Source organism: Pelmatolapia mariae, linkage group LG8 (assembly GCF_036321145.2).
Source record: "Pelmatolapia mariae isolate MD_Pm_ZW linkage group LG8, Pm_UMD_F_2, whole genome shotgun sequence".
Taxonomy (NCBI): domain Eukaryota; kingdom Metazoa; phylum Chordata; class Actinopteri; order Cichliformes; family Cichlidae; genus Pelmatolapia; species Pelmatolapia mariae.
In genome coordinates, this window is record NC_086234.1 from 21,652,993 (window position 1) to 21,666,208 (window position 13,216).

The 13,216-nt window shown below is 39.9% G+C and overlaps 1 protein-coding gene across 1 annotated transcript in view; it reads right to left on the reverse strand.

Annotated features, from left to right (window-relative positions):
- The window catches only part of cpped1 (calcineurin-like phosphoesterase domain containing 1), a 49,614-nt gene that overhangs the window by 19,979 nt on the left and 16,419 nt on the right, over positions 1–13,216 (reverse strand). The window contains exons 3-5 of the mRNA XM_063481538.1: positions 10,457–10,629; positions 9,512–9,643; positions 9,195–9,327 (exon numbers count right to left, since the gene is read on the reverse strand). Coding sequence (XP_063337608.1) covers positions 9,195–9,327; positions 9,512–9,643; positions 10,457–10,629 — 438 coding nt within the window. The remainder of the gene's footprint in view (positions 1–9,194; positions 9,328–9,511; positions 9,644–10,456; positions 10,630–13,216) is intronic.

Here is a 13,216-nt window from a genome sequence, read left to right on the forward strand (position 1 = left end):
CTAACGTTCCAGAAGCCATAATATCTCTTGACGCCGAGAAAGCCTTCGATAGAGTGGAATGGGCCTATCTTTTCTTTTCTTTAAGACAATTTGGTTTTAATAATAAATTTGTTTCATAGGTCAAATTACTCTACTCCTCTCCTTGCGCCTCTGTCTGTACAAATAATCAATGCTCCACTCCATTTCCACTTTTTCGGGGGACAAGACAGGGGTGCCCACTCTCCCCGTTATTATTTGCATTAGTGATTGAACCACTCACCATTTTTAAAGCTACTGAGAAAGGATTAGGAGGGATTGATAGATGGGGTATAAAACATCAGGTGTCGCTCTATGCAGATGATTTGCTTCTTTATGTGAATGATCCTCTACTAAATATCCCACACATTTTATCAGTATTAAATTCTTTCAGATATTTATCGGGATATAAGCTTAACATTTCCAAAAGCGAATACTTTCCAGTTAATCAAATGGCTGCAGACATACCTACATCAACTATACCCTTTAAAATGGCTAATTTGGGGTTTAAATATCTCGGAATTGCAATTTCACGATCTCTGAGATTAATGCGGGAACAGAATATTACTTTGCTTACAATGAAAGTTAAGTCTGATCTTCAAAGATGGAACTACCTACCGCTGTCTTTAGCTGGTAGGATTCAAATTATTAAAATGAATGTATTACCTAGATATCTATATGTATTTCAAAGTTTGCCTATTTATCTGCCTAAATCATTTTTCAGAACTACAGATGACGCTATTTCATCATTTATTTGGGCCGGTAAACGTCCAAGGGCTAGTCGCTCGCTTCTTTATAGGGATAGATCAGCTGGAGGATTAGGACTGCCTAATTTAATTGGGTATTATTGGGCATCTAATATGTATAATATATTATTGTGGTGTACGTCTCCCTATACTAAATGGTGCCAGAGTGAAGCGGCCTCCTGTTCCTCGTCATTACGTGCTTTAGCATGTGATACCTCACAATCATCCCTATTAAGCCGGTCTTCCAACCCAGTTGTCACTGAAACATTAAAAATTTGGTCACAAATAAGACGCCACTTTGGTTGGCTCACCCTCCCTCTTGCAACCCCGATCTGCAACAATCACTTATTTGTGCCAGCAAAGATGGACTTAAGATTCTCTGTTTTAGAACATAAAGGACTTGGTACTCTAGGTGATCTATACGTAAATGATGTTTTTGCAAGTTTTAACGAACTAGTTACTCGCTTTAATTTCAATAAATCCGATTTGTTTCGGTACTTCCAGTTGCGAAACTTTGCAAAGAAATGTTCAACTTTATTCCCACAAATCCCAACTTCCAGTGGAATAGATTTGGTTCTCAGAGCCAAAACTTTGGTAAAGGGTCATATTTCTTACCTTTATAAACTAGCTTCTCCACCTAGTGAATCTCTTTTATACAGGACCAAGATGAAATGGGAGTCAGAACTCCATATGAGTTTTTCTGAGTTGTTCTGGGAGGGAGCGGTAAGGGCCATTAATTCGTCTTGTAGTTGTGCCAGACTTTCATTAATACAATTTTAAGTTTTCCACAGATTACACTACAGTAAAGAGAAATTGTCAAAATTATACCCAGATAAATTTGATGATAAATGTAACAGATGCTCACAGATACCTTGCAATCTTACTCATATGTTCTGGGCGTGCCCTAGGTTGTCTGAATTTTGGCATCAATTCTTCAAAATAATTTCGGATATATTGGGTATAAAATTGACTCCGACTCCACATATCGCTATATTTGGCAAACCACCAAATAACCTTCATACTACAGCTATTCAAAATAACCTTATTGCCTTTGCTTCTCTCATCGCTAGAAAAAGAATTTTGTTGTTGTGGAAATCATCTCAGCCACCATTAATTAAAGTCTGGCTACAGGATATCTTAGGACTCTTAAAATTGGAGAAGATAAAATTCTCCATCAGAGGCTCATCGGATAGATTTTTTACTCACTGGAAACCATTACTTAAATACTTAGAAAAGTTACCAGCACGAGAAATCTCTCTGTAGTCCACCATATGACATTGTACAAATTTTTCTGCTATTCCCGGCAGTGGCTGTTCTACCTTATAAGAATATTCTATTTAAAGATATTCCAGCATTATTAATTTATTTTGACCGAGGAGCAAGTAATCATTAATATTAATATTGTTACTATTGTTAGTTAAGATTTATATCAATATTGATTGAATGTTAAGACTAGGGATGGGTACCGGTATCCGGTGCCATGATGGCACCGGTTCTGACATAAACGGTAGTAACCAGACCGAAAAGCAGCGCACATTTCGGTGCTTTATTTCGGTGCTTTATTTCGGTGCTTTTTTTCCCTGAGATGTCATACACTTTAGATTCTAGCCAATCATTTTACGTTTCCGAGGATAGTAGGCGGGCCCAGGTACGTACGTTCTTTTAGAGCAGAGCTACAGATTAAAAATACCCAAGGCGAAGCGGTCAAAAGTCTGGCTGTACTTAACAGCAAAAGATGCAAACTCAGCAGCCTGCAACAAGTGCTATTATGCTGATACTGTGCAAAGGAGGTAACGCCTCGAATCCGATGAAACACCTGGCGACACATAGCGTTTTTTTAAAAGCAGAGAAATGCACCGTATTTGATAGCTTGCTGCGAGACCTCACACCGTGCACATCTACTGCGGGTGTGGTGCCTGTTATCGGACGCGGAGTTAGCAACATCCACCAACAACCCGAAGAGGAGAGTCCTGGCCCCTAGCCCTGCCAGTGTAGCAGAAATGATGACGGATGATGATGGCAGCAGCAGCCGTTCTTCTCTGCGTGAGTAGCTTTATGTTGTTCGTGTGTGATTTACGTTGAGTAGGCTAACCACTTTATTAAATTAATGCATGTAAGGCGAACTAGCAAACACCGTCGTAGTTACATGCGGCTGTCTTCTTGTTTGATGGCAGATACTCCCTTCACCCTGGCCAAAAAGGCTAAAATGACCAAAGAAAAAGTGGAAAGTTAAACATGAGAGGTTTTTGGACAAAGTTTGTGTTTTTTCCATTGTTTAAGCACCGGTTCGAGCACCGTTTAAGCACCGGCACCGTTTCAAAAGTACCGGTTTGGTACTGGTATCGGATAAAATCTAAACGATACCCATCCCTAGTTAAGACCTTGTTTTTTGAGGCTAGCAGATGTTAATGTTAATATTAAACTATAAGGATACGTACTATTATCTTATTGTTGTTTTTTTTTTTTTTTTTTGTATGGGTTTTGTATTTTTTGTATGGGTCAATTCATTTTCTCTGTAACATTCATTTTTATATTATTGGGAGGGAGTGGGGGGTATTCAGGTACTCATCCCGTTTATGTTTTTTTTTGTATGCTATAAAAAAAAAAGAAAAAGGAAAAGATTATTACTTCTATATGTACTTATGTGTTTGTGTTTTATGACAGTTTGGTATTGAAAAATAAAGGGACAACAAAATGAACAGTAAGGTTATATTAAGGTATTAAGTACTTAGGCCCCCGCTTGTCCTAAACATGATGTGCATAATCAAACTTCCAACTAATGATCACAAAGTAATGCTTATTAGCCAAAAGCTGAGGCTCCAGACTGCTCTAAGATATTTCACAGTTTTTGGTATCTTGGCTGTGTGAGCAGATATCCCTAAAATGAACATCTCATGCACACAGCTCAAGCTGTGAGAACAAAAGCCTATACGCTGGTCAATAAGAAGGTGAAGGGGGTTACAGTGTCATGTTTCAGACAGACAATGAACTGACGGGCTGCACCAAGGCTTGATATAGAATAAATAAGATTCATTTTGAAGGGTGCAGCTATATTGCCCCCACCCCACCCCAAATGATGACAAGTGAAAGTTTTACATTTAGAGGTATGACATTAGGCAAGGCCTCAGTCACATAGGCCTAGAGATCTACCGGTGAACCCCCCCGGCAACCGTCGATCATGACTAGTTGGCGAGTGGTTGCTGGCTGTTGCTAGGTGAAACCAGCAGCGAAGAGAGTGCTGCAAAGATAATATATTATCTGCAAATATCCAACATTTACACTCCAAACCGCAGTGAAACATAAACCCGAAATGGAGAGTGTTAACTCGGAAGGTTAGTGTTCTCCGGTTCCGATTTGTTGTGCATTTTTCACAGTTTTACCATAGCTTGGCAAGTAGCTGCCAAGTGTTTGCAGTCAACTTGGCATATTTGATGAAAACTACTGGCAAATGTGGCATCCTACTAGCAACCGAAGCAACTACAACGAGCTTCTCGGAACAGTACCGTTTACCTTTTTGCGATCAGCAACCACTCGCCAGCTGGAATACAAACTTTTTTTGACCAGTGATTACCAAGAGGTCCACTGACTAGTCTCTAGGCCTACATTGATAGGGGTTTAGCTATCGAATTTACAGTGGCTGGCAGCAATTTCCAGCAACCAGTTTGCAACCAATCGCTGATTAACATTTGTCCCTAGTGACAGGTGGTTGTCAGATGGTCATTGACCAGTCCAGAAACCTTTATGGCTTAAGTCTAAAGGAGTTGCCTCATAGTTTTAAGGTTTTGCCCAATTGCTACCAATGAACTGAAACTAAATCGTAGTGAAAAGGTGTTCAACCAGGTATGCCATAATAGAAGACAAAAAAACAAAAGAGCAGTGTGTCCAACTTGTTTTGTTTCGTAATTTTAATGAAAAGTCTCCAAAGCCACAAAAACCTCCAGACTTAATTTATCTGTACCTTTGAAATGACTATGTTGCAAAACTCCAAACATATTAAAAAGAGAGAGCGAGCTCACATTTAAATGCATGATTTAATATTAACCAAATCACTGTAAAAATCACAAACCATAGTAATTGCTTATGCAATTAAAAACAGGAATTTCTCAATACTAGTGGAGAGGGCGTCATCACTGAGACAGAGTATCATTAATACGAGCTGGAACGCACTTAACAGTTCCCAGTGTGGAACTCCTCGCTCTGATGAGCCAGAAGAAGACTAATTGGTGCTGCACCTTTCCCATGTGCATCTGTGCTGCTGAGATAAGGTATAGATACTTACTGTACAATATGTCACGCATAGAAAAACAAACCACTGCACACTAATTTATATGCATAAATCACACACATACACAGACACACAAACTGTGCCGAAAATAAAAAATAGTTGCTCAAACAACCACCAGCACACATGTCCTGTGAGATGAAGAAGCGGGGAGAAAGACGACAAAAAGCTCTAAAATCTATTAAATGAGATTCTTTGTCTGCAGGGGACTATAATCGCTCTTTCCATCATATGCTACTGAGTGGTGTGGGGGCTGCAGAAAACACAGCGGCAGCAATAACAACATCACAAGTGCTGAACCCAGCAGACGCCACAAAAAGACGCCTTTGGAGTGGTCGGAGAAATCTGTTACACACAGCAATGTGTGCTTTTAAGGAGTGAGCTGATGCCAAAGAGACCTTTGTCTAACATCCAGTGATCCTATTACAAGGTCTGTAGTTCAGAATTACAAGAAGGGAGAAAGAGGGAGAGAAAAAGCTGTCCAAGTCAACATCTTCATTCTTGCCAAACTGCTATTTGGCTCAAATATGAACTTGGAAACAAGCACCCAAGAAGAATAACCTTAACTAAGAATATCCAAGTTTTCCAGCAAAGTTTATGTGTTACTAATACAATCAAACATCACTCATTAAAAGTTTTCCAGCTCTAAATAAAACATGCAATACTTCAGCTGCTTGCCTGTCTTCCAAGGCAAAGCTAGCTAGTCAGAGCTAGTTTCTTGCTAGAGCTAGCGAGTGCTGGCTCTAGCAAGAAACTCATCATTTCCAACTGCTCACTTAATGAAAATTTCAGAAGAAAAATGGCGTTCTTGCTTTCTGTGTCAAAGCTGAGCTGTACCTCAGTATAAATTCCTCAGAGAGAGTGAGAGAGAGGCATGGGAAAGAAGTGTGTTTTTTGTGTGTGTGTGTGTGCCTGAGGTTAATGATGCTGCCCTTTACTGTTATGACAGTAATGATCACCAGAGTGCAAAGCACATCTGGAAGCCTCAGATCACACAGTGTAGCAGTAAGGAAAGACCATAAGGGGAGGGGTAAGATGTGTTAATAACGCACTACAAAGAGGGGGGAAAAAACTGATCATAGCAGATGTACGTCAAAAAGAGACATAATTTACCACACAAGAGAGGAAACATGGCCCGTCAACTAACAGACAGGAAGAGTAGTAACACAGTTTCCCAAGCTCTCTTTTTTTCTTTTGTATGTGTTAATCATATAGTGTGATGATCTGAAAGTCGTTTACATCCATTGTGAAAAGCATGCACTCGCTCCACTGGGGTGTTTAATTATTTGTTGGCCCTGCAGGAAATTTCCAACAGTTCACTCATTTTGAGGCAGAAATATCAAGTTCGCAAAATGCTACTAAATACTATTATGCTATGTGTTCTGCATCTCGATTGGCTGTAGACCATTGTCAATCAATCTCGTGCCGTGTCTCCTGTACAGTACAGAATGCGTTCAGCTTGTGAAATTTACATAAATCTTCAATCGCTAGCAGTGCGACTCTGAAGTGCTGCACTGTATGTTTGTAAGTTTTCTCCCCAACAAACACAACAATGTCGGCGAAATGTTTTGCACAGTCAAAGGACCCGTGGTAGCACCCAAAAGGCGGAGGAAGATGCTAACCATTGCACACAAAAAGTTGGGATTCTGGACATGCTAAAGGAAAGTAGAAGTTATTGTATTTTTCGGACCATAAGGTGCATTAAGCGAAACAAAACAGTCAGGTAAGTCAAACTTTACTCAACTCATCCTTCTTGCTTCTTCCACTTCCGTACCATTGATTCATTAATGTTGAATTCTCTCGCAGCTGCTCTATTCGCATGTTTTGGACCTAAAACAGGGTTTGATCTTTGGTTTCATTCTATAATACTGGACTTATTTTTCTATGAAGGTTTGAACTTTGAGAGTGTTTAAAAAGAGGGTAAAGCATGAAAATGTTCATGCCTGTCTGAGAAAAGTGTATAAAGTGTGTCGTGAGGGGTTTTACAGCCTTAAAACATCCATAATAATTTTAAAAACGAGGGACCACTGTCTTGTTGTTTTGCTTTTCCGTCCATCCATCTGTGTCTTGGGAACAACTCAGTGTCCCCACCAGAAGAGCTGGAGAAATTGGCCCAGGAGAGAGGTGTGGGCTTCTCTCTTAGTCTGCTGCTTCCACAACCCGAACCCAGACAAAATGGATTGCTGGACTAAGCAAACAATTTAAAAGTTTGTTAAAATAAATATTAAATCTATCCATCCATCCTCTTCTGCTTATCCTTATCAGGGTCATGTGGGGCTGGAGCCTATCCCAGCTGTCATAGGGCGAGAGGCAGGATGCACCCTGGACAGGTCGCCAGTCATCAATCAAATATAAAACAAGACTATTATAGGCACAGCTATGTGCAGTAAATGCTAACATTAGCTTTCTAACATGCTCACAACAGTAATGTTGATGTTTAGCAGGGAAAATGTTGAAAATTTTGCCATCTGAACAATTGGAGCTCAGTTAGACACTGTCCTCTTTCCAGTGCCTGTTATTTTCTGCCCTGGTAGTGACCCTAATGACTACAGTATCCATGACACAAATGCACAGTAGCAGCTCTATCACAAACTGACATGGAGCCTCAGTGATCACAGTCAGTCTCTTTTACAAGCACGCCTGCAGGACAGACTCAGCAGACTCTAAGTACAGACATTACAGCATCAGTCACTTCTTGGAGGAAGAAGACCGTTAAAGTGAGAGAGATTAGAGGAGAGCAAAATGGAAAAAAGTGCGTTCTTCATCAATAACTGTCTAATTTCTATTATGAAAGAGTTGCTTTTTGCTAAATCCTCTGATTCCAGCGTTGGGACTTATATTTTTAGCACATCTATCAGGAACGAATAGAAATAATAACATGGCTATGTGTTTTCTTATCTTATAGTCAGAATGACTTAGAATCTTCATAAATATGTCAAAATGAAGGATATTTCTAAAGTAAATCAAATCAAATCTCTCCATGTGAGCAGGAGAAAGAACACATTCACAGACATGTTTAGAGCAGAGATCGACTTAATTGTTATGTATAGATAAGAGTCAGAGGAAACATGGATACTGAGTATTCCTTACCTTGCTGTAATAAAGGAGTATCACACATCGCACTTAAGCGCCTGAGAAAATCATACCATGTATTTAAAAATCAGAATGTCTGCACGTCTGTTATCAGTATGAATCTACGTGCTCGTAGTTCATGGAGCGCTTGCTCTGTATGTGGCCCGTGTTTATAATTGCTAGCAGGGCACAAGAGTGCGGGTAAGAAAAAGGGCACCAGCTCATTCTACAGCAACACCCTCCTGCTCATGATAAGAAAAAGCTTGTAGAGACTGCCCTTTAAAATTTTAAGCAGTGTTGCCCTGGAGGAGAGATCAATTATGAGAGAGAAGGGTCATCAGACCAAGACGGGCCAACATGGTTAAATATGTGCAGAAATAATGGATGGATAATGAAATTAAAACCATCCACCGTCTGTCACCTTGATGCATGATTGAAAAGCTCGGCACTGAGAGGTGGCTGCTGTCAGTCAGCAGCGCAAAGCTGGCTGATGCACCTTCGCTGAGATTCTGCCTAAAGACGTGTTGTCCTTGAGAGAGGGTTATTTTTTTCTTTTTTGCTCACTACTTTTGTATCGTTCTCTTATAAGCTTACAACAATGGATTGATTAAGGATTTATTCTCCTTATAGGAAGTGAATGGAATAATTAATTCAATTATGTCTGCATTGTGTGTGTGTGTGTGTGTGTGTGTGTGTGTGTGTGTGTGTGTGTGCCAAGAGCTCTTCCTGAGGCTGCTGGATAATGACATATTAATCCTCTGGGCTGGGATCTTAACTGTGCTTCAGTGAGATATGCTTAAAATGAACAGGTTTAATAGGAATAGCAGCTAAGGCGTATTAAGACAAGAAACTTAAGACCACTTCACATTGGCCTAAATCATTATTCTAAAAGAAAAGAAAAGAAAAAATAATAATGCTCTTATTTCAGAGCTGTGGAAGCCAGAGATGCTTGACGTTTAAGATAGTAAAATTGATTTATCTATTCTGCGACTTCTAATTCTAACCAAATGCACAAACCTGAACTAGGTCGCCAATTTTTAACCAGAGGACCCATAATTTTCTGTATTCTGGTCTCCTACCTGCTTTCTTGAACCTGTCCAGCAGGTTTTGCCTGACTGTCCTCTGCAGGTTGAAGTAGTCATCCTCTTCATCAGGACTCTTTAGGTACAGGGGAATGTGCTGAAATATCAGGATGTGTTTGGGTTTAGGTTCCTAAACGGAGACAGATGTGAGCGATGATTACATCACAAGATCTCTAAAGACAGAAATTCAAATGATGTGCCCACATGGCTGCACACACCCCAGCAATAACCTAAACTACTGAGTCCAGACAAAGCAAAAGGAAGACTTCATCTGCTTAAAAAGGCTCAATCACGCTGGGGTCATGCCATCCTACCGTAGAAGAGGAGGAGGATGCTCTGCTCAGCTGCGCCTCCAGCCAGGCCTCCTGAGCCTCCCTCAGCTCAGGGCAGGCCGAGGCGTCGAAGAACAGCTGGGAGTTCAGAACCAGGCAGAGAACTCCGCCCACCTGAGACGGCAAAAGTGTGAGAAAAAGAAAACAAGAGAGGAAAACAACAACTTGAATTGTTTCCCATTTCATCTGCCGTCCCTACACCCAATTTAATATTATATTTCTATAGATTATCCAAAACCTAACTGCTGAAAATAAAAATGTTGGTGAATGCGGTGTGGCAAAAACACTCCAACCATGCAGAATTTTAGCAAAATACCTCTGGCATGCCTTTTAAATTACATGTATAAAACTCATTAGCCATGTCACAAATTGCAAGGCCTTTAAGGAACCATATACTGTCCATATACTATGCATTCTGGTCTTATGTTTGCCCTTTGCAGGCCTAATCTAAAAAAACTTTGCAATCCTAATTTGTAATCCTTTTAAGTTTACCAACTGTGTGCCCATGGCACCACATCAAAGTTTGTTATGTTACCAAGAAACAGTTGCTATAACTGAAATATGCATCGTCACAAAGCTCCCTTGTACAACTTCTGGTAAAAGAGGTCTAAATGGCCACCATAAAAACTGGACCACACCGTGATATACATATATTTTTTAACTGCAATATCAAAGTACAGGGAAGTCTAATGCCCAAAAGTAGTCTAAATGACATTTTCTATACATGGTATACATGCTGAGGAAAATAGAACCAAAACATATTTAATGTCACACACCAAAATAGGTGCAGGGTTTTGGGTCCTTTGCTATTCTTAATCCTGTAAGAGCAGAGATGGTGTTTGCAGGTACCCGTCATTATAATATTCCATTCATCCTACAACCACTGCTACAGGCTGCTACTACTAATTATGGTTTGTGTCTGCTTACCCAGAAGCTGAAATAGTCATCCCCCCACTCCCTGCAATACTGCTCCACTGTGCTGGGAGTGGGGGTGTTACCCAGGTCATGGTTTCCACTGACAAACACCAGAGGAATGGAAGGATCGGTCCCCATCAAGGCTGCCTTCAGATCTTTCTCCTGACCTTCTCTAAAGGGTGTACCTAAAGGAAGAATAACAGAAAACCTATTGTCAACATGGCATGTGTTAATGTCACACATATGATTAAAGGTAACATAAAACCAAACAAATTACGACCTGGACCTAAAAAACAGATGTTTGATTAAGAAAAGCATTCTACTGTATGCGGGTGGAAATGAGCCAAAGACAGCCTAAAAGTGTGAATGAGGACAACGTGAGAGTGAGATTATATGGATGATGATGAGAGCGCTCAAAGGATGATGAATGCTCAGTACAGCTCGACTTCATATCACCATGGTTACTGACATGATTAGTGGTGTTCTGGCGGTATCCTCTCGGTCCACATGTTGCAGGCAACAGCTGTGTAGACTGCTTTCCAGATTCAGGTTTGTGAAGACATACGAGGCTATTTGCTTTAAAGACACCTCCCCCCCCCCAATTTTTTTTAAAAAAATGCTATAAGCCTGGAGTTCACAAAAAGGGTAAACATCCAAAAATGGGTAATGTTCTGAGCCAAATTAATTCAGTCCCAGAGTGTATAAAGGGCAGAGAATGGGGGACTCTCAAATCTATTTATAACTTTGAATTTATATCAAACAAACCCATCAGCCCCTGCTCTTGTGTTATCCCCGGTCCTCTCTCTCTCTTCCCTCTCATATTTCTTTTCATTTTTATTCATCTGAGTAATTATTTTACTGGCCTAGTTTTGGAGCAAACCTTTCCTCGGATATTTAGATAGGGCTCATTACATAAGAGCCTTTCCCCAAAGAACATCTTATTCATGACAGTGGGAGAAAGTGTAGAGTTTAAGAAACATTAAAAGGGAAAACATGGACTGACATTTATACAACGCCCTTCCAATCTTACTGACCACTTAAGGTGCTTTGTAGACTGCAAGTCACATATCGACTTAATCTACGCAGCAAAAGCACATTATCTACCCTTAACTACGGCTAAATTAGAGCTAATTAACCAAACATTAATATTTTCAGACTGTTTGAGGAGGTATTCAGAAAGGTGCCAGCCAGAGTTTGGACCACACGCTGTGAGGCAACAGTACTGCCACTGGACCAACATGCTTCCTGGAGCTTTCACTTGGTACTCCTCTGCAGGTAAAGCTTCCAGACGTAAAATATCTAATACACTTGTTGTTCATGATCATGGAGTGAATAGTCCTTTTGTTTGGGCCCACTTTCATAACATCATTATAGTACTACTAGTAATACTTTCAGTTTTCTTTTCTTTTTGTGGACATGGTACTATTGACCGTGTAGTCAAATTACTTCTGAACTATTGAACAGCAACATCATGTCGCTGTGGATGAGTGCAGGTGGAGAGCTTGACATTTATTTGGAATTTAATGCTAAACTGAGTCCAAATTCAACTGTAGCCCACTGAGCTTCCTTGTAAGCATGTTAGATTTGTATTCAATGTTACTCACCAAAACAAATGAGTTGTTAGTTTTGCTCCAAGATATAATATAATTGCCATCCTGTAAGATATTTTAATTTGTGCAAAACACAAATGACATCAAAATAATTTAGTTCTGCATGAATAAAACTGCCTTACAAATTATCAATAAGTAGATAAGTGGTTTTCCTCTGATTGATGCCAGTACAAACTGAAACTTGCTTTTTTCGTTCCCTGTTGACCTGATATTTTCAAGTATAATCCTGATGAAAGGAAATGACAGCTGAAGCCACAACAAAGCGGATTAATTATTTCACAGTCACAATATTTGACCGCTGCCACAATTACATACAAACAAAGGCCGTCTCACTAATGAAGTTTAGATGAAAAACCGGGGGTGCAAAGATTGTTAGGCAACTGTTCCAGCTGATAGCACTCTCTGCAACTTTGCTGGTACAGACAGATTCATTTGCACCTGATTTTCTTCGTTTATTTAAAAGTTTTTATTTGCATTAGGTCATTTTCTTTAGGATAGGTGAATGAGAATCAGTCTACTGTATATTTTAGCACCATCAATATGCCCCTTAGGAAGGTACCTGACCTTGTCAGCTGCTCCAGTGGATTTGCTCAGTGGAATAGCAAAACATGTTTATGCTTGACATCGCCTTAATGTGAATACATAGTAGGTAATCAAGGGAGATTCCACATTAGATACAATTGATCTTTCCTCTGTGTGTGTGTTTCTGTGTGTGTGTCAATGTTGCATACTCTTATCTTCGATTACAAATGCCAAAAAAAGTTAGGACGCTTTACAAAATGTAAATAAAAGCAATGTCATTCACAACACATCCAATGCAACTACATATTTAATCCCTGACATATCCTAATATAAGAAAAAGTGCAATTTCGACAGCAAGTCTCAGTTTTGCTACGTGACAAAGAAATGCTGCTGTAATAAATGAAAGAAATCTGTCAGCATGTCTTTTTGGGATTAAATTGTAGAAGATAAAAGGTGTAAATTTACAGAACAGGTTTTACCGTCAGAGATGCAAGCTTTTTATCTGAATGCTAATAGCAAGTCAGCTAGTCTCTCTCCTCTTAAACCAGAAGACGTGGTGTCCATGCTTTCCAGTTATCCGCTTTGCCTCAGTCCATTTTAAATGAGTTTTGATCTAGTCAAGACAGCAGTGTTTCTGGAT